The sequence below is a fragment of the Sinohyriopsis cumingii genome, chromosome 17 (genome assembly GCF_028554795.1).
Source record: "Sinohyriopsis cumingii isolate HCF-2022 chromosome 17, ASM2855479v2, whole genome shotgun sequence".
NCBI classification, from domain to species: Eukaryota; Metazoa; Mollusca; class Bivalvia; order Unionida; family Unionidae; genus Sinohyriopsis; species Sinohyriopsis cumingii.
In genome coordinates, this window is record NC_142977.1 from 65,069,030 (window position 1) to 65,091,596 (window position 22,567).

General features: G+C 38.0%; 1 protein-coding gene across 3 annotated transcripts in view; it reads right to left on the reverse strand.

Moving 5' to 3' along the window:
• Positions 1-22,567, reverse strand: part of LOC149779124 (deoxycytidylate deaminase-like) — a 79,215-nt gene that overhangs the window by 23,194 nt on the left and 33,454 nt on the right. For 2 of the 3 annotated variants that reach the window (XM_089939674.1, XM_089939673.1), the window contains exon 2: positions 10,978-11,082. The exons of the other annotated variant lie outside the window; for it this stretch is intronic. In XM_089939674.1, coding sequence (XP_089795800.1) covers positions 10,978-11,082 — 105 coding nt within the window. The remainder of the gene's footprint in view (positions 1-10,977; positions 11,083-22,567) is intronic. 3 annotated transcript variants of the gene reach the window in all.

Consider the following 22,567-nt stretch of genomic DNA (forward strand, 5'->3'; position numbering starts at 1 on the left):
CAAGAAACTTGGATGCAAGTATTTAATAAAAATATAAGTAGTGAGGAATGGTCTGATATTTATAGCCGGGCAAAATGCTGTACCAAGGATACCAAGTTGATCTCTTTTAACTTTAAATTAATCCATAGAATAATCGCTAATAATGATTTTCTTAAAAGAATTAGCATATTAGATGACAACAAATGTACTTTCTGTAAGAGTTAAACTGAAAGTATTGAACATCTCTTTTATGACTGCAGTATTACTTCACAGTTTTGGTACCGTTTTATTGACGTTTTTGCACCTTTTGCTCAAATATTGTACATCTGTCCAAAAAAGAAACATTCTTAGGAAGTGAACAACTGAACAGTTTGTGTAATTTCCTGCTTATTTTGGCAAAATATTATATTTATACTTGCAGAGTCAATATGAAAAATCCTTCAATTTTTGCTTTTAAGCAAATAGTTGCAATGCATAAGAACATTAAAAAATACACTGCTAAGGTAAATAAAAAATAGGACCAATTTCTTCAAAATGGACCTCATTAATGAACATTTAACTTGTCTCTGACTTGACGGTAAACAGGAACAAAATACTGTAATATCACAAAGGCCATGTCACCTAGATTGTGTGCCATATGCATGTGTGTATGCGTGTGTGTTTTTTTTTTCTTTCTCTGTAGAATATATGTATTATCCCTAGATTATCTGATAACCAGAAACATTTGATTGTAAGGTGACGTTGGGATGGTTCTCCGACCCATTGGTCAACCTGTTACGGGGTTAATAAAAAAAAGTGTTTATAACAAGCATGGGAAACAACAGGATGAACCTCTCAAACAGTACTACTTCAAAAAAGAAATTCAGTATTTGCTGGAGAATGATTTTATAGAACCCAGTAAAAGTAACCTCCATGTATACATGCTCCGAAACCAGAAAAACTTTCCTCGTGTGCACTGATTATCGAAAGGTGAAACAGTGTGACTAAAACAAATTAATTTCCATTACCGAGAATCGATGACGGCATTCATAAAATCGGAAATGCAAAGTCACCAAATTTGACCTTCTGAAAGGATTTTGGCAAATTCCACTGACGGAAAGAGCAAAGGAAATTGCGGCATTCGTGACTCTAAATAGACCTTATCAGTATAAAGTGGTGCCTTTTGGGATGAAAGGTTCACCAAGTACTTTGCAACGTCTAATGAATATGATTACCTTTGGTCTAGATAATTGTGTGCGAGGCCTCGGTCTGACGTCCCGCTTGCCAAAGGAAAGTGAAGCGTCTCTCATAGACTCTCCTTTCCAGGTGTAGTGATCGCCACAGGACCACTGTCTCGCTCTGCTGGGCAAGAGGTTACTTGCATATGGCCTCTCCTACACTATTGTGTCCACAGCAGCACCTTCACGCGGGGCCCCCTGTTTTCACAGAGCCTGCTGTTTGACGCGACCGAGTGCCTGGCGGTATAACTGGGTAGGCAGACTGGACTCGTTAGCCTTGGCAGGCAACCAGTCTAAGAGAAGGGAAAACTGACTCCAAACACGGGAAGATGAAGTTCGTTAGCCTTGTCAGGCAGTTCGTCTAGGGGAAGGAAACTCTGATTCAAAACCCACCATGTCCCATCCATTGGATGATGGCTCCACTGCTTATGGATATCTTCGGGAGAAGAAATTGCTACCGTAAGCCCAGACAGAAAATCCGGAGTGTAGCCCCCAAGGCGGCTGGGTGTCGACTACGACTTCCTTCTGGCAGCTTCTCCATCCAAACTGGTGCCAAATTTCATGCTCAGCATTCCTTTGGACCCCACCAGCAAGGACGAGTGGGGGATCCTGACCTCTGGGCAGCCCAGGATCTCCATAATCCACGTCCAGGCTTGCGCCCTGGAAAGGACACTCCAGTCTCGCTACTGAGTGAGGAACAAACACGGAAGCTGATATTTTACAGGTTATGAGTTCCAGCCGGTTAGCGTAGGGAAGGGGCACCACAGGTCAGCTTTGACGGTGGGAGGGATCATCGTGTCCCACTGTCCGACTACCGCCCGCCTCAAGCCGGGCAGACCCCGGTCAATAAGGTGTTGACCTGCCATCGTCTGACTGCTCCAGTATGTGTCTCAGCATGACAAGCAGACGGTAATTCCACACCAGACAAAATAAACAAGAAACCAATAAAGAAGACTCCAGCTCTTCGATTCGCAAGCTGGAATGTGCACACGATGTGTACAGGCACCTCCGACGACCTCAGAGAAGTGCACGATGCCAGAATATAGGCCATCATCGATAGAGAACTCACCAGACTAAATATCAGCATAGCTACCATCCAGGAAGCCAGGCTCGACTATAGTGGCTCCCTCAGAGAGGAAAACTACACCTTCTTCTGGAAGGGTCGAGAACCTGAGGAGCCCCGCCAGTACGGTTTGGGATTAGCCATCAAAAACAATCTCCTGATCACAGTTGAACCTCCCACAGGGGGCTCTGAGTGTCTCTTGTCCATCCATCTCACCACTGCTGCAGATCCAGTCAACATCATCAGTGTCTACGCCCTCACCCTTAGGTCGTCAGAAAAAACAAATTATCAGTTATATGGGCAGCTGGACGAACAGATCAAAGGATGACCCAAAAACGAACCGCTATTCCTCATCGGTGACTTTAATGCCAGAGTAGGTGTGGACCATGAGTCATCGCCTACCTGCCTCGGATATCATGGCACTAGAAAGACCAACGAAAACGGTCAGAGACAGGTGAAGCTATGCACCTACTATGGCCTGTGCGTATAAAACACCTTCTTCAAGTGTAAGCCACAACACAAAGTGTCATGGAAACACCCCAGGTCTCATCGCTGGCACTAACTCGACTTGGTCATCACCAGGCGCTCTGCCTTTAACAGCGTCCTCTCCACCAGAACCTACCACAGTGCAGACTGCGACTCCGACCATGGCCTCGTGATCAGCAGGGTGCGACTACAACCACACACACCACACCGCTCAAAACCCAAAGGACGCCCTCGCATAAACACTGCGCAGATGTCGGTCCAGGCCAAGGTGTCCGCCCTGGACATAGCTCTCCAGGACCTGCCTGAGAACGATGCTACAGCCAGACAGAATGCCATGAAGGGTGTCATCTACAGTACAGCTATGTCCACGTTTGGCAAGAGGGAACGACCCAGCCAGGACTGGTTGAATGCACATCTATCAAGGATGAAACCACAATCGAGGAGAAATGAAAAGCCTTCATAGCTTACCAAAAAAATGCCCTAATGAACTGACGCTTGCTGCACTCAGAAGTGCCTGAAGCAACACCCACGTATCGCTAAACAGTGTGCGAACGAGTACTGGCAACAACTGTGTGAAGGGAGCCAGCGCAGTGCCGAGTCAGGAAACATCCAAGGTATGTACAGTGGTATCAAGAAGTCTCTAGGCCCTACAGTGAAAGGGGTCACTCCCCTGAAATCTCTGATGGGAGAGAAGGTCACAAACCGTGGGCAACAGATGGCCAGATGGGTTGAGCACTACTCAGAGCTATACTCCCGATAAACATCAGTCACCGATGTAGCCCTCAGCAGCATAAAGAATCTGATCACCATGGAGGAGCTCGACAAATTGCCAACCTTAGAGGAGCTCCCTCCCAAACGACAAAGCACCAGGTAGTGACAGCATCCCGCCCGAAGCTATCAAACGTGGGAAACCAACATTGCTTAAACCACTCCATGAGCTACTTTGCCTCTGCTGGGAGTCCCCCAAGACACGCGCGATGCCACAATTGTGACCCTTTACAAAAACAAGAGCGACCGCAGTGACTGTAATAATTACAGAGGGATCTCGCTCCTGAGCATCGTTGGTAAAGTGTACGCCCACATCATACACAACAAGCTGCAGTTGCTGGCGGACCGTGTGTACCCGGAATCCCAGTGTGGCTTCAGAGCAGGCAGGTCGACAACAGACATGATCTTCTTCCTACAACAACTCCAAGAGAAGAGCAGACAGCAAGGTCAACCAATCTACATGATGTTCATCGACTTCACCATGGCCTTTGACTCGTTTAAAATTAACCAATGGTAAAAAGAAAGCTTTATTATATAAATTTTTCTCTTTATTTCATGGGAAAGTTATACATATATATATTTGATTTAATTTAATTATCTGTTTGTTAGTTTTAATTTTTTATTGTATTCCATCACATGCTATTGTAACGTAATAATGTTCATTAGACTTGATTTTTTAGAATTAAGTTCAATCCTGTTTGACCTGACCTTTTTTTAATTTGTATTGGTAAACACCTAATAACAGAAATAATGTGTCTAGTTTCTGACCTTAATTCAGAAGCAGTCACAGTTTTATTAAAACAAAATTAATATTTTATTCTATCTGAGAGTAAGAATTATAAAGTCAAATCCATACCTGGATTACGTGACAAATAGCATGTATCAATTGTTACAAACTTCCAGAAGGTTGACCCCCATCCGGGAATCTGTTTTGCGTCTTAGTTAGACTTATTACTGATGTATTGTGAAAATAATTGTCGGATTACAAAAACTGAAATAATATTTTCTATGTTTCAACAAAAGACTGTTGACACTGTAGCACTTCTGTGATTCAAAATGAGACTGTTGACACTGCAGCACTTTGCAGGTTACAACAAGCAACATCGTCTTTTCCATTTTGGATTTTAACTCAGATTCGAACTCAATTTCATTCCAGAATTGTTATTGCTAGGAATTCTATTTTTTAACTCTTGGATTATTTGTGGATTTGGTTCGTAAAACCGTAACTGCTGGGTTTTTCTCTTCATTTTTCACACTATATTCTAGGGAAATATATTATTTGTTCAATTTTACAAAGCTGGTTTTCTTCACTTTTTTCTGTTACTTTTTCTAAGGGCACAGACTCGTAACAAGAAAATTGGGATCTCGTCACGGCTATATGAATTTTGGCTGAAACATTTCAGAACACTTTGTTTCTGAAATTTAAATTCCACTAGGTTCTTTTAATGTTTCTAAAATCCCAAGCATTATTTCACATTTTAGAAATTTTTTATGATATCCGCAGACCTTGTTTACAATGTCATCAAAAGTTGAGATCCTTTTTTCAAATCCTACCTAAGAATAGTTAGAATAAAGGTTCTCACTGGAAAGGATGCTTAGATCTTGCCTAGACACAAATTCAGAGCCCGAGAATTGCTTGTAGCTATTTCCAACCAGTTTCCAAACAAGTGCACAATGTTCCAACCAAAATCCGTAGACAAAATTAGGGAACCCTTTGCCGATCGCACGATACAGATTGGTGCCAATCCTTTTTCTGGCCATCCAAACGATTCCTTGGAAACAAGCGGGTCAACATCACCAACGAAACGAAATCCAGGTGGTCAACGTGTGCACAACAGCTGTTGCGGTTCTTCGACACTCGCCGCACACAGTTTATTGTAGCAACCCATCCACTTAGGCGTTTTCTAGTGGAAACCAGTATGTCTTTTTGGGAAATCAAGGTGGTTGGTGGTACTCAAAAGCAAGGTTGAGATCGTGCTTATCCACACTATTGTTTTTATTCTGGTCGGGCAGCGTGAATGGAGCCATTGCATATATCCATCCTGGCAAACAAAATCTATTGATCTATTAGCTGTGCATGGATCCGCAAAAACTCTATAGCAAACTAGGTCGGGTCGATACAGCAGACAAAAAACCCACAGTCAATATTCACTTTGTTCGCTTAAACCGATTTGTGGCACAGTTCGCAGACCAGTGAATACAGCTTCCGATAGCAAACTGGCGACAAATTGTGGCCCATGTTCCTGCTTCCACCACGAATAACCACCAGCATTCGTTGCAGCAACGAAATTGTCTGTGGCACCCAAGTTGGCATAGTTCCATGTCATAGTAGATTGGGCTGTTTTGCAAGGATAGTTATTCCCCACTGCGAATTTTCTGCCACGGATCGATCGATCTTTCTTCTCTTCCTTTTTTACTGGGGCATCCACCTCCATGGGAAGCTGTACAGCAGTTTATATATTGCCCACACAATATTCCAACGGATCTGCCTAAATTCGATTTGTTCGTTTGCCACATACTGTTCCGGCATGGCCACAAGGTCCTCTTTGGGGCCCCCTTGTTTACCACCGTACTTTTTACTGCCACATACTCTTCCAGCTTGGCCAAAAGAATGTCTACTTGTTTAAGTTCCACAACATACTTTTCCAGTGCAACAACAAGACCTTCGAATGGGTCTGGTCTGCCTTCCACTTGATTTTATGCCGCCACACACTTTTCCAGTGCAACAGCACGATCTTCCAATGAGTCTGTCTTCTCTTCCTCGTCTGGAGCTGTATCGGGTCCCATTTTTTTGCACCACAAAATCCTTGTCGAAATTTCGTTTGAGATAGTTGTTGTTCTTGTTGTAGTTTTGTCCATTCGTTGTTTTCCTTTTTCGATAGAGCCGGTTGGTGTCAATCCCAAACCGTTTCTTGGTTTTTACTATGGCTATCTTTGAACGAAGGTTTTGTATCTCTTGCGCCTGTCCATGTAGAAGAACTCGCACAACGGGCAGTTCATAAAACTAGGATTTGTGCCATATACCTAGGTAGACATTATTGTTGTGTTGGGAAAATTATGACGTTTCTGTGCCACCAAGAAACCAACCCAAACCAAACAATCACCACCCAACCCAACCCAACCCAACCCAACCAAACCCAACCCAATCCAATCCAATCCAATCCAAACTCAAACCCAAACCCATATTTGTTTCTAGGTTGGGTTTTTTAAAATTAAGGTATGATAAAACTGTATATAAAAAAAAAACTTTTCAACCTGGTGATAACCTTCTAGCTCTCTTGCCCATACTTCAAAGTCCTCTTTAGGCTAGGTAGCTTCGTCCCTATACAGTTATAAAGAATGTATGTGACTTCAATTATACCATTGATACTCTTGGGAGGCGGAAATAGAAAACACTCTGCCATGTATATATGTCAAAGGAGTGTGTTAAGATTTATAATTTACTGCATTAAACTCGGTATGTTCAGATAATTTGGACCTCTAACCTAGTAACACTTCGATTTGAACTTGATTTCAAGTGTATTTAAGTAGAAAGGTCCTTGTAATATGTTTGCGTACAATATTCTTTACATTATCTTTGTTTGAAATGATGGAATACAAATAACGGACTAAGTTTGCATAGTCTTTAGTAAATTGTAAAGTTTAATTATGCTGGAGAAACAAGAGGATTAATACAGGATCTCAAATGGTAACGATTTAATATTGAATTTATGAAATGAGCCTTGGCGAGCAAAAGCTGGACATTATTCAACGAGTTTCATAAATTAGATATTAAATCATTACTCATTTGAGATTCTTTTTATTACATAGCTTTTATTTCAGTGGGAATTGTTTAGATAGGAAAAAAGAACGAATAATTTCGTTCATTCTGACAGACGGTAAACCTTTCAGTTGTTGTGCATAAAATATAGTCCCAAAAAGGTTGAACTAGTAAAAGCAGATTGTACATAAGTACAAACTACAAATCAGAGCATAAGCTCTCATCCGTAAAAACAGAACATTTTATAACGACAAAATCGTTTTTCAAAACAGAATGACCAAAGCGATGTGATGCCACGTTGTTTGATACGGTAAACAGTAGGCCTAGAGTACATGTTTACCCTAAAATGTCACTTTCAGAACGAACCATTACATTGTTGAGATTTTTATGTGAAATAGGATTGCAGTATGCAGAAATGCCCACATTTACTGCAATGCATTTGTGACCGGATACTTGCAGTATTTGACTGGAACAATAGACTCTACAGAAGACGTAAACAAATTTCTGTTTTAGGAGGATTTGCATCCCATATATACTGCGTAAAGATTCTGTGGTTGGATAAGGTTCTGTCAGTTAGGAGACCCATTTATGTTCAAATTCTTCTGTGAACAGAAGTGAGTTTATTTACTTCTGTATGTTTACATTTAAACCACGCTTGTATATACGGTGGATTATATATTTTACAGAGATACCGCTCCCACCACCCACCCCGCCATCAAATTCGCAATACCCTTAGTTTTACTTCTTATTGTTCTTCTTGTCTTGTAGTTTTACGCCATTTTTCTCATTATGATATTGTTATACATGACACAGCAAACCCTTTTGGTGGTAACATATCCATATTCAGACAGCCGAGATAATTTTTCCTCAATTTCCTTTCGCAAGTCGAGTTCAAATATGGACGCCAAAAATGTTCATTCAAAACCAAACATTCCAGATGGCAGGGTTAAAAACGTTTTCCCACGATCCCAACGAATCAGTAAAATGGATACTGCACAATAATGCCATGGGGTTATTTGGACCAATCAGAATCACATAAAGTGATATTTTAACATGTGGTAATATCGAAAATATGAAACTGCACGTACTATAGGAAAACTATACCTACTATGAGATAAAATGCAGTTATGAATACGACACACACAGATATATATATATATATATATATATATATATATATATATATATATATATATATATATATATATATATATATATATATATATATATATATAAAGAGACGGACAGACAGACAGACTATACGTATAGTAAGTACGCTGTATCAATGATATACCACGAAATGTATAAATTTTTCTTGAAAAGGAAACGAGGCTTTCTGGGTTTCCTTTAAATGAAACATTTATACAATGAGAGGTTATTCTAAGATACAAAGTACATACTAGACATATATTTTATTCAAATCACATACAAATAACCATAGTTGCCCTTTCAAATGAATTAGGATTGACTACATGCAACAGTGTATTAGCCGAGTGAAGGAGCCCTGCACATCCCTGATCAGTGTGTCGGATACAAACTGTAGTTCTGTTGCTTTTTTTGGCCATTCAAAATCACCTTAGCAAATTGATAAGTTGATTGTTTTTACTTCTATTTTTATTCACATTGATTAAATCAATATTAGACCCATTTATCATTTAAACATTAAAGACGTTTTAATAAAGAAAGTAGAGTACTACAAACATATTGTTAGCTCTTGAACACTGAACGCTCAGCAATTCACATACGGGCGCATGGAAATTAGTGTGAAATAGAAACTAAGTAAAATGACGAACCAGCAACAGGTAAATAAAATATTTTAATGTATTTACAGTTCAACTAAGTCATTATTTTGCTTTAATTAACTTTACTACTGACCCTATAATTCTTTTCTCTCTCTCTCTCTCTCTCTCTCTCTCTCTCTCTCTCCACTTTAGTCATTTGACTTAACTTTTACCGTCATTCATAGGTCGAGAGACATTACACATGCCAAAATCATGGATTTTCGTCCGTACCTTGCTAAGGGGTCTCAAGATCAAGATCTAAGGGGGGGGAGAGGGATGGGGAGAGAGATAGGTTTGTGGGTTAATGGAGAAGGCATGCTGTGGAGAAAAATAAGAATTGGAGTAAATATAGGTAAATGAATTTCAGTGACATAAGAATTTCGAACAGAATTAAACTTAGACAATTATACCAAATGTATTTGGTTTGTAGAACCATGGAGCCACCAAATACAAGAATATGTGTGTGTGTGTGTGTGTGTGTGTGTGTGTGTGTTTCTATCTATGATAAGACAGAAGGGTGGATTTACATGGGCTCTTGATGTTCAATCGAACTCCCTTTCAAGTAAAAGTGTTGTACTTTTCAATTTTAGAAAGAAGAAAACTGTGATCGTCAAAACAATCTACCACAATTTAAAACTCGAGTCAAATCAAACACACAAAAATAATCACAAAACTAACCGTTAGGATATCGAGATTCTGATTCAAAAAATTACTATAGCACGATAATGTCGAAATAATCTAGCACTCTCTTTGTTATCTCCGACCTCTTTACTTTACCCAAACTTATGTACATAAAGAAGGTAAATAATTGATTCATATCGGGTGTGATATTTTGAACATCATTCCAACTAATGTACAACTTAATTCGTTATCAAAGAAAGACATTTCTTTTCATCTTAGGTTTCTTAATGAGAGAGACAGACAGACAGACAAGACAGACATACAGTGACAGAGATAATAATATATATGCTAGAAAATGTTTTTTCGAAAATGGTTATTTTAAATAATGGCGATTGACTTGTCATTAGCGTATGGAGATGGTTTGGTGATTATTCTCTCTATATTTCAAAATAGTGTGCATATCATTTTACCCATGCATAAACAAAACATAGTAAGAAAAGCTTCAAAATGCAATTCATTTTAACCTGTTAATATGGAAGGTATATATGTACGTGGGTTGAGATTTCTGCAATATTTAGATTGTTGTAGTTGTTTAGAATTATAAAAAAATATATTTTTCTATTCTTTGGAATGTCCTGCATTTGATTGTATAAAACCCTTTACCTTAAGAATATTTGTATGTCCCCGTTCTGTAGGTAAAACTTCAAATATTGTAAAGTTTGCAAATCGACGACAAATTGACTGTAAAGACAGATATATCTCAAGCATAGTAAAACTGATCTTACCCTCCAAATATTTATAAAGATAAAGATGTCCCCATTTTGATGATAAAAATATTATGTCTTATGTTCCCATTTCGTAGGTTTTAGACGAATGTGTGAATATGTGTGTGTGTGTGTGTGTGTGTGCGTTTGTATTTGGTGTATACCGAGGATATTCATGATATTACACACCAACATACCGAGGACACACCTCCGTCCTCGGTTGGAAAAATGATAAAATCTTACTTCTCCTAACAATTTTAGCTTAGAATAATATACAATCATGATTTGCAGGATTGTCCCCGTTTTGCACACGTAGAGCTATAGAAATGACATCCTTCATCATCATCATCATCTTTATTTCCTTCCATGGAAGATTACATGATATAAGAATAAATCATCTGAATACAATCAATAAATATAAAAAATAAAAAAAAAATAAAAAAAAAAAAAAAAAAAATATTCTATATTGGAATACAAATTCTTACACAATATCAATCAACAAAGTGTTCGTCAACTCATAAGTTGCAAGTTTCAGTACCTTGTTTACAGAAGATAGCTGCACACTGCATGACAAAGTATGCTGCATACAGGACGAATAGCTTGGAGTTTTCTTTGTCGATTACTCCTGATGGTAACCTTTTACCTAAAAGATATTGTAGTTACAGCTCATCTTCTGCATTAAATAACGTAATGTGCAGGCTCAGGGGAAATTTATCAGTAAGGAAATCCCAGAAAGAATTTCGAAAGTTCGACATATAAGGACAACTAACAAACAATGAAGTATCAATTCTGTATAAACATTCCCACATCTAATACACATATCAAGCTGTGTTTGTGGAACAGCAGCCCATAGTTTAGCTACATATGTAAATACCTTAGTGTGTTGTCTAGTTTTAGCTGACTGCCACACTGAGGCAGGTCGTAAGTATTCGTGTATCGAAGAGAATCTATCAAAATCTGCTTGATTAGACATACGAACTCTCCAGAGGCTATTTTCAAGACCAACAATTTTTGACCTTACAATTTCTTTCCAATTATGTTTATCTGGAATTTCAGAATGATGTAAATAATCAGTTAGATACCCGAGCAAGTCAAACTTCTTTGAGGTATAATATAAATTTGAAATTAACCCGCAGCTTGACATGCATCCGCTCAGAATGAAGTGAAATAACGCAACGTTAAACACACGTTTAGTATGTACATTGTTAGGCATCAAACACAATCTGTGTAAAAACATCAATTTTCTTCTATCAATTTCGGACTGCGCTGATGTCCATCCTAGCATTCCCAGGGCAATGTCTGATCTTGTATGTATTGGAAAACCTTGTAAATGTTTGGCAAAATACCTCAGAGTTTTATCCAATAAAGCGAGGTCACTTTTTGAAATGTTACACCATAATTCACTTCCATAAAACATTGAAGGGAAAATTACCTTTTTAATTACATTTGCAGCAACCAAAGGATTTAAACCATTCGGTTTAATGCCAATACCAAACAGACCGTGAAAAGATTTTTTCCCTTTCTTGCATGCATCGAGTATTGCGTCATGCGACGTCAGCTTTGAGTTAATCCGGTGACCCAGGTGTGTTGCCGAATCGGTGACCGGCAAACATGACGGGCCAAGATACCATTTCATATTGATAAAATTCTTGTATTGGGGTCCGAAAATGATAATGTATGACTTTGTAACACTAAGCTCGAATCGCCACTTATTACTGTAGTCGTATGCTATATCTAACAGCTTTTGTAGATTGCTAGGATATATAGCCAAAAGTGAAATATCATCAGCTAGGGTTGGATTTCCCACAGCTAAGGATCCAATCTTTGCTCCAAATCCACTATTTTCTAACTGTAGCAGCAAGTCATTTATAAATATTGTGTACATCAAGGTTGACAAAACACCCCCTTGTCTCACTCCTTGGCCAATTGAGAACCAATCTGAAAATTGCCCATTTACAAGAACTTTACTCTGTAAATTTGTATACATGTTAAAAAATATCAAAAGGGATTTACCCGTAATTCCCAACGTGAATAATTTAAAAAGCAGTCCTTCGTGCCACACGGTATCAAATGCCTTTTTTGTATCAAGAAAAGCAGCAAAAACCCGTGAACCCATGTTTACATTATATTGTACTGATTGCAACAGCACAAAACTCGCTGTTGTGCAGCCTAAACCTTTTTGGTAACCATGTTGTTGTGAACTGGGTATACTAGAATTAGTATCTTTGAGCCAAGTTACCAAACGTTCATGAATAATTTTCTCAAAGGTTTTGTAGATAACAGGCAGTAAAGTAACAGGCCTGTAACTTTCGAGGGAGTTCTTTGATTTTCTGTTACCTTTGTACAGTGGTATTACTAACCCTTTTTTGCAATCTACAGGTATGTAAGATTGATCAATCATCCGAGTAAATAAAATTGTCATACACTCGATGAGGTAGTCGCTGCCATAGATCAAATGTTCATTGCAAATTTGATCATGGCCCGATGCTTTTGATTTCTTTAGACCTTTAATGATTTCTCTTACTTCATTTAAACTGATACTGGTCTGTAAGGCCTCGATATGGCTTACTTCGTCCTGTAGACCCCGATTTAATTCTCTCTCTATAAATTCATAAAAGTTTCCGTCAAAACTATGGTTTAAATTCGGCGTGTGAATGTCCTCATAGTATCTAGCAAAGCCATTTGCGATGGAATCATCATCACGGACACAAACTCCATCAGTTGATAGTTCCTGACAAAAATTTGTATTGTTCCCTCTCTTAATGTTGATCATTTTCCAAAAGTGTCTTACATCGCATTCATGTGCTTTTTCAATTTCTTCATACACCTCCCCCATATATTTTTCCACAGCCAGTTTTTGAACGTTTCTAAAGTCTCTCTTCTTATCTTTATATTCTCTGTAAGAATTAAATTGACTACCCCTCGGTCTTCCCTCATTTATCCAAGTATACCTAGCTTGTCTTTGAAGTTTATGTGCTTCTTTGAGTTCATTTGACCAATATGGTTTGGCATGATAATTGAATTTAGACTTTGGAAGCGCGATGTCGCTTGACTGCTGTATTGCATTAACAATGTGCTGGTAAAAGCTATCAACATTGTCCGAAATAGTATCTATATCTAAAGTTTTCAGGCGAAGGTCCAGCTCAGATTGATAGTTTTTCAAGATATCAGCGTTTAATTTATTCCAGGCTATGTTGTTTCTCTTCATAGACTGTCTGAAGTCTCTCCCACAGGTCACTGTACGAAGGGAAGTAAGGATAGGGAGGTGGTCAGATATCGCGTGCTCTTCGTGATCTGAAACAATGTGCACACTTCGTAATCTACCTATGCATTGATCCGACAGTACAAAATGATCAATCATCGTTCTTGCTGGGGTGAACGTATAGCGGGAACCAGTGCATATTATTAAATGTCCAGCACTCACTAGATTATTATATCGCAAGAACTCATGAAATACTCTATCTTTGTAATCTCTGAAAGTGGCTGGTTCAGCTACTGCATTGAAATCACCAGTAAAATACACGTCCCCCAGCTGTGAGTACTGATCATAGAGATTTTGAATCAACTCAATTTGCGCTTTGTAACAATCTATGCCATATAATAGGGTCGGCATATATACACAAAAAATATATACATTTTGCATATCAGGAAATTTGAATTCTATGCCAACAACTCTGTCACTATTAACTTCATCTATAAAGTTAGCATATCTCATGAGAGAAGTTTTGCAGAAGATTGCAACTCCTCCTTTACCACATTTTATTAACATACAATTAGAGGAAATATCCTCTGCCTTAGCAGTGCATTTATAATCAGAACGAATAGTATCGCAAAATGGAAGTATGTGCTGTAATAGTTTATGTTCAGTTACGCAAGCTACGTCAACATTATATTTATCCAGCATTGCACTAAAGCTAAGAGCAGAGGACATAATTCCTCTAACATTCCAGGTCAGTATATTAAGATTCATATTAACTTGCAATATAGGCATATTAATACTTATGCATCGTGAAAGCAGGACTAAAATGACAAAGATGACAAAACACATTAACTTACGACAGAACATAATGGCAAATTTATGAACAATTAACTGTCACCCTAGTCACAGAATATCGCATCCTGCACCTTCATTTGCCTCCTGATCGCGATTGCTAAACCTGTCTCGCCAAGATTGATTCCCATACCACCTTCTTACATAAACACCTTTTGGCCATGTTACATCATTTTCAACAGTGTCGCAGTCTGAATTATATACAGTCAGCTTGGCCGATAGACAATTACGTCTACTGTGGATAAACTTTATGGATAACGGATCTATATCGTATTCTTTCAAGAATTTACCGAGGCCTTCAGCAGTAGATTTGACGCCAATGCCACCCACATAAAAGCGCCTTGTTCTGCAATTTTTTTTAAATGATTATTAAATAAGCTATATCCGCCCCTATTTCATCATTTGCCTACTTAGTGTTCAAACAGAAGAGAACATACGTGAATCAAGTGTAAAATCCAGTTAGGGTGAGATCGAATAAGCACTAGCCGAATTTGGAAGTTACATGCACAGAACTTCAGTAAATATATAGAAAGATAAATATATTATACAGAGGTCAAACATTTATCATCAAGATGATCAGTCCCAAAATGAAAATTTTAATTACGGCAATATGTTTTTCATTATCACGCTCTTAAGACCTGCGACTAAATGTGCAAGCAACCATACACTGTTGAATGCATTCAATGTTTTTTTAAATGTATATACTTGCTTCAGTTTGTGATTTGATGACTTTGATTAACATAACATGAATGATATTTGTATCGATAGTTCTGTTGTAAAACGAAGTATTATTAAAACAACACACAACATGTAAAAACAAGGCGTTCATCTGTACTGCTTTCCCAAATTTAAAGAAGCGTTTAACAATAGCCATAACGCTCAGGATGTTCTACTGGACCAACTTGTATTTATAACTTAAAAGAACATTTATTTAGAGCAGCATTATACTATAAGATTCTAACTGCTTTAGTTTTTTTCAGTATGTTTTATACAGATGGATACGCGGGGGAAAAAACTATTTAAAACTTCCAATCAGCGATATGAAACCTTTACCTGGTACCTTGAATTAGCAAATGTATAAAACTAAGTGATTTGGAAGGTGAACCAAGAGAATGTTGTACCATTAAAGTATATTCTTGCTCATTCATGGCTCTAAAACAAATAAATTGTTTGTGAAAAGATGTAAGAAAATTATCATCATCCACTAACTCTATCCATACATGTACTCTCATAGAACTCTGTTCTTCATTTCTGCAATTACTGAACTGTATAGCTATTTAGGAGGTTTTAATGCAGTTTACGTAGATAAGTTGTTGTTGTTATCGATGTTTTAGTCTATAATTATTCTTTGTGTTGAGGTTGAGATAAAACACTATACAGATTAAAACAAAAATAATGCTGTATGCATGATCAATTTATTCAGCCAAGCAGACTTGAAAAATACAAAGCCTCCGTGAAATACACAATATGGGTAACACAAACATTCGTTCTTATTTTCATCTTTACATCTGCACATGAGAAAGAGAGAGAGAAAAGATTCGTACGCGTATTATGCGACGAAGCAGCAGAGAGGGCGAACAGACCACTATGGGGAATGGTCACCCTTTTTTTACCAAAAAAAAATAGTGACCCTTCATAGAGGTAACTACCATACCGCGTCATTGATTGACCCAGACAAACAAGGGATGCGGTCCACACACTCTCGGCTGCTATTAATTAAAAAATTGTTATATTAAAAATAATGGTACATCCAGAATCTCATACTGCAAGAATAGCACGAGAGAGACTAGAAGCAATTAAAAAATTTCTTCCCGTGCGAGATTCATTCAGAAAAAAATCTACAAGCGCAGCAAGAAGCACAAGTTGAATACGAAGAGGACACCAAAAAGCTGTTTAAACCAGTCACTGCGACTGCTGAAAAAGTTACAACTATCATCAAAGAAGATCTTCTTCCGGTATCAAAACAAACAGCAGAACAGACTGAAAAAATAGCAAGAAGAACTAAACAGACAAAGAAGATTTTACGAGATCTTCCAACTGATATAGCTGCGGCCCAACCTCCACCTGTTGGTGAGGAAATACTTGAAAGTATTGGAAAACTTCGTGCTGAAGTCACCGGCGTAGAAAAAGAACATACACCTGAACCCAAACCAATAAAAGAAAATGTAGAATTGATTGCAAGATTTAAGGAAGGGTTTGTCGAAGATATTAGAAATACTAAAAAAGAAAAATTGCCTGAAAAAGTATTGATTAGTATATTTAATAAATTTAATATTTTAAAACCCCGTCATGAAAAAGTAAGTGATGATAATCTTATTAAATGGATATATCGCGTATATAGAAACAAAAGACAAGCTAGAGATGATGATTTGGAATATAGAAATCTTGATGAAGAAGTAAAAAGACTTTATAGAGAGAAAATAAAACAACTAGAACAAGAACAACTCTACCAGCAGGAACCTTCACATCAACTTCCTCCACCTCTGCAACAAATAGAACAACAGCAATCTTCTTCACCGGGGGAAAAGTTTAGGTCGAAACTTAAAAAAAGTGCTAAGCTACTTAAAAAAACAGAAGAAGAAGGATCACCCTTAAGACTATTTAAGAAATCAGAAGAAGAAGGAGCTACTGGCAATGGTCTGGGAAATAATTTTTCTTGTCTTGATAATATCATTAATGACGTATCACGGTTAGAAGTTCTCATAGGAGGAAAACGTGCCGGGAATAATTCACCAGAAATAATTAATGAAGCAGCTGATATTTGCCGGCGATTATTTCATGGATATCGGCGTTTACCGAGAACTTATCGATGAACTTGTTGATGATTATAGTGACTAATTGTTAGATAAATAGCAAATAAAATAAGATGATCATACATAATAATCATCGTAAATCTATACAGGTCAGAGCGGTAAACTCACGATTACCAATCTACAGAGCTGTTTACAGAGATGGACTTGGTGATGTTATTCAGGGATTATTTACAAGGATAGCCCCCAAAGTAACACCTGTTGCAAAACAATTATCGATGAAAGCTATTGATATTGTTCGTGATAAAGGTCCTGGAGCAATTGTCAATGTTGCTGGTAAGGTATTTTCGGCGATCAAAGATAGACTAGCACGATTAATGCGACGAAAACAACAACCACCAGTGAAACTGGCAAGTACTGAAGTGATGCCCGCAGACGTAAGTAAAATAATGAATCAGGCTGCAAATCAAAAACTGGCAGCGTTAGCAGATCAAGGACTCGGTGAACCAGGGAATAATATTTCAAGTTTGATATCAGGAAGTGGAATTTCCCGAACGCGATAATCAACATGTTAAACGGAAATAATTATAATAAAATGTTCAAGCGCGTATCCGACGAAGCATTTGATATGGAGGCACCTGTCCTTAAGGATGAATCGGTACGTGATTATCAGTTTTATTCTTATGAGGCACGAATACCAAATCAACGTGGAAGAATTGAACTACAAGTTCATGACACAAGTAGATACTTTTTACCCGCTGAGGCTTTTATTGAGGTAGAAGGTACAATTATAAAAACGGATGATACTAATTACGGAGATGCAGTAAAAGTTGGTTTTGTCAACAACGGGATCATGGCATTGTTTGATAGCGCCACTTATATGATCGATGGAAAAAATATCGAATCGATTCAGAAAGATGTAGACGTTGCTACAACAGTAATAGGATTAGCAAGATATTCTGATGATTATACAAGATCAGCAGGTCCCACAATGATGTTTGTAAAAGATAATTCTAATAACCCGGAAAGCAATCCGTATGATATAAGACAACCAAGAAATTTTGCCAATAACGCTAACGCTGATGTGGCGCCGGTGGTTCATGGTTCTAACGAAAATTTCAACTTGGGATTTGCAGCGCGTAGAAATATGTTGCTAGAAGCCAATAGAAGATTTTCATGTACAATTCCACTATCGCATATTTTTGGATTTTGTAGAAATGTTAGAAAGGTTATTTTTGGAGCTAGACACACGGTTGTTCTTGTAAGAAAGGGTGATGATGACGATGCTCTTTGGAGACCTATTGGTGATGCTGGTAAAGTAGTATTATCGAAACTTTCACTGTGGATGCCGGTAATGACTCCAACGATCGTAGAAGAACAAAAGTTAACTTCTTTTATGGACACTGGTGGTAAATCCTTGTTTTCGTGGTTAAAAACAAGCACAGATAGTATGCAAACTAACGTTGACGGTCAGTTTACATGGCATATAGCATCACAACAGGGTGTTTCTGCACCGCGGCATATTTTTATTGCGTTTCAGCAAACTAATCGATTAGGCTCACAAGTTCACTCTCATATGATATTTGACAAACTAGGTATCACAGATATTTCTTTACGGATAAACGGACAATAAGAACCAACAGAGAATATACAACTAAATTATGAACAACATCATATAGGACGTGTATATCATCGTTTAATGTCATTCATGGGACGTGATCAAAATGTTGATACTGGATTGCAAATATCACAACATGATTTCAGAACTTTGGATCCGATTTATTATTTTTCACTGGAGCATCTTGATCTATCAAAAGAATCTGTCGTTGATATACATCTTAAAGCAACATTAAATACAGGTGGTGCTAATTATAGAGCAATCGCGGTCATACTCAGCGATAAAGCGATGTTACTTGAAGGTGGTAGTGGTCGAATGAGAGTCGTTGATGCACCAGTGTAAAACCTTTAATCATGTTATTTAGAAACATATATTTATATAAAAATGTCGTATAGTCATCTTAATGTTACTCTGACTCCCGGTCAGGTCAAAAAGCTTCAATCAAAAACCGCCAACAAATGCGGAACTAAAATATCACTAAAACGAAATCAGATTGGTGGTGGTCCAAACAAATTATCGTTGACAAATAATCAGATTAAACATTTCAATAAAGCCCTCGAATCAAAAACCGGAGTTCAATTCCATCTTTCTCCGAGCGCCATCAAGGACATGGTTAAAACAGGTGGTATGTTTCCACTTCTCGCGGCTATTCCAACGTTAATAGCTGCTGCTGCTCCAGCTGTAGCAAAAGCAGCCGCGTTAGGTGCTGTTGGAGCAGCTGCTGGAATGGCTCTAAAGAAAGCAACTGGAAATGGGTACAAAAAAGGACGCGGCCTAAGATTACCGGGATCTCGTTGGGGAAGAGGTCTGAGGCTTCCACGTTAGATGTTCTAGCATCAAATTTTGATTTGCTTAATGCTGCTAAACAATTAAAAATAAAAGCCTTAAGAGGTGTTTTTATGCGAGACCAATTACCAAAACAACCGAACAAACTCGAAACAGGTATTATTAATCTCGACTCGAATTCAGGACCTGGTACTCATTGGGTATCATACGCGGTTGATCCACGTGGAATCGTTTATTTTGATTCATACGGGTTAGCTCCACCTGTTGAATTTATCAAGTATGTTTCACCACTTCACGCGCAAGTTTGGTATTCAACGCTACCCACACAAACAATGACAGATCCGCCAATATGCGGCCATGAAGTAATTAATGTACTTAACGCTATATCAAAATCATCCAAACCGCCACATAAAGTTGTGCATAATTATGCAAGCAACCGATTCGTTGCGCGTAAAGCGTTTTAAACAGATCTTAAAATATAATGGTTGATATTTACGGAAGAAGATGTTCAGGTGTTGAGAAAAAGTCCGGCGACGTTGATCTGTCAAAGTACGCGGCTAAAGATGAACTTGCTGATATTATGAACCTGGCTGGAGTTGATCCAGATGAGGTTGTTTTTTTCCCAGATCGATACGGAAAACTAAAAACGAACAACATCAGATGGAATGATATAGATCGACGAGTACTCGGTGCGGTCACGGATAATATCCCTGTGTTTACTGACAGCGGCAAAATCAGGGATTCAAGTATGTCGCTTAAAACCATCAGAGATCAAATTACAGCAAGTGTTGCTAATCGCGTGAAAAATACCGGTGACTCAATGACAGGTGAACTCAGCATGAACGGGAATAAGATAGTAGTGTTAAGAGATCCAACATCCGACGAAGACGCAGCAACAAAAAAATACGTTGACGTCAACTACAACACCGTAGATGGTAAATTATCCACGTTGCGGGCCGAGTATGACGTTCACGTGGGCGCTTTTGGAAGATTTCGAAGAAATTTTCAAAAAACCGATGAATCCATAGATAAATTTTTCGGCACTCCGCACGCCATTGACATAAAACTCGTTGATATCAAGACGAACATCGACACGATCAAACAAACACAGCAAAACATCGTAGCGAGGATTCCTGAGATCGTTAATAAAACCAGTTTGATTAAAATTCCAGCCGGAATAACTCCAGGGCATATTACCAACATCGTATATACAGTATCATAGGGATTCGCAACATGGTCAACGCAAAATAAAACTATTAAATATACCGCAACAGTCACTGGCGTGTACATGCTGTCTGTGTTCAGTGCTGCAAAATTTTAAATATTTACAACGTATTCATGGCGTCATTCAACTGATAAGTTTTCCGGGGTTGTATCTGTTATATTAAATAGCGGAACCGAAGAAATTTTTATTCTGGAAGCAGCTGATAAGAAATTAACCGCAACATCTTACTGGTGGTGTTTGGAATTTGTAGCTGAAACACCTCAATTGGTTATTGCATAAAAATATATGGACGGTGCACAATACAGGTACAATCAAGCGCGTGAATGGCAGGCAGCGTTGAAAGATCGGGTCGAACAGTATACAGTAAAAGTAAAGAAATATCGACGACGATTAGTTATCGTTGATGGGACTGTTTATTCAGTATCCGCTGTTGTTGCTGGAACAGGTGTTATATTATCAGCGGTGACAATGATGGAACCAGTAGCCGTAACTATTTATATTTCAGCAGCAACAACTATTGCAGGTGTGCTTAATATCATCACCAAAAAAAATATGTACCTGCACGAATGAAAAATTATCCGATTACATAATAAAATTACACACAACGACGGTAGCATACTCGAAATTGTCCTCGTTGTTATCAGCAAGTCTCAGTGATGGAATTTTATCTGATTTCGAGTTTTCAATGATGACTAAAATATATGACGAAGGTATCGGCATTAAAGATACAAGTACTAATAATGACGGAATTACTCCAGCAGATCGTTACTAATACAACTCCACCAAAGATAACGATGATCTCGGTAAGTTCAACTAATCCTGAATTTAGTATTAACTTTCCTACTGCAATTCCAGTAAAGGAAATGGCACTAACTCAATTACGGGTATATTACAGCTGGCCAAATATCAGATCAAAATCATTTAATGGTACACCAGCAAATAATTCACTTGTATTTGCTAACAAGAACAAACCAGATGGTACTCCTGACTGGATAGATGTTCGAATACCCACGGGTAGTTATGAGATTGAACAAAAAATTAATGAGGAATTTCAACGTAGAATAAAATCAATAACCGGAAAAGAAGCGAAAATATCAATTAACGTTCATGAACCGTTCTGTCCTCGACGATTGAGATACATTCTCCTGATTATGCCGTTGATATTTATCAGTCCACGGTAAGATCCGTACTAGGTTGGTCTGAAATTCCTCCAGTGCATGAAGGACCACCAGAACCAAAAAAATCTGATTATGTCACATATAGACAATCATATCATGAAATTAATCCATCATGCAAAGATCATTTACTAGAAATATCAAGCGCAACATTAGGCAGTAGATTTACATTCAGTAATGCGGACCATATGCAGTGGGATTTTATTTGTGAACAAAAAGACCGAGGAAGCACATAATCTTATGCTATTCACCTGATTGAACTAAAAAAAATATTTTGAGATTAATTAAGAACATGTGATATATTTAGACAAACTACAACAAGCTTTCCAGGAACATCTACTTAATCTGTCATCGGGAGATGGAACCCTCCATAACGAGATTATCAAACACCTAGAAATATTAAATCAGCTGGTATCCGATATGGAATATCTTCACCTGCGAGTAATTCAGGCAACAATTAATTATGTTGATGATAATATAAATCAACATAAACAAAAATTTTTAACCAAATACAATATAAAAC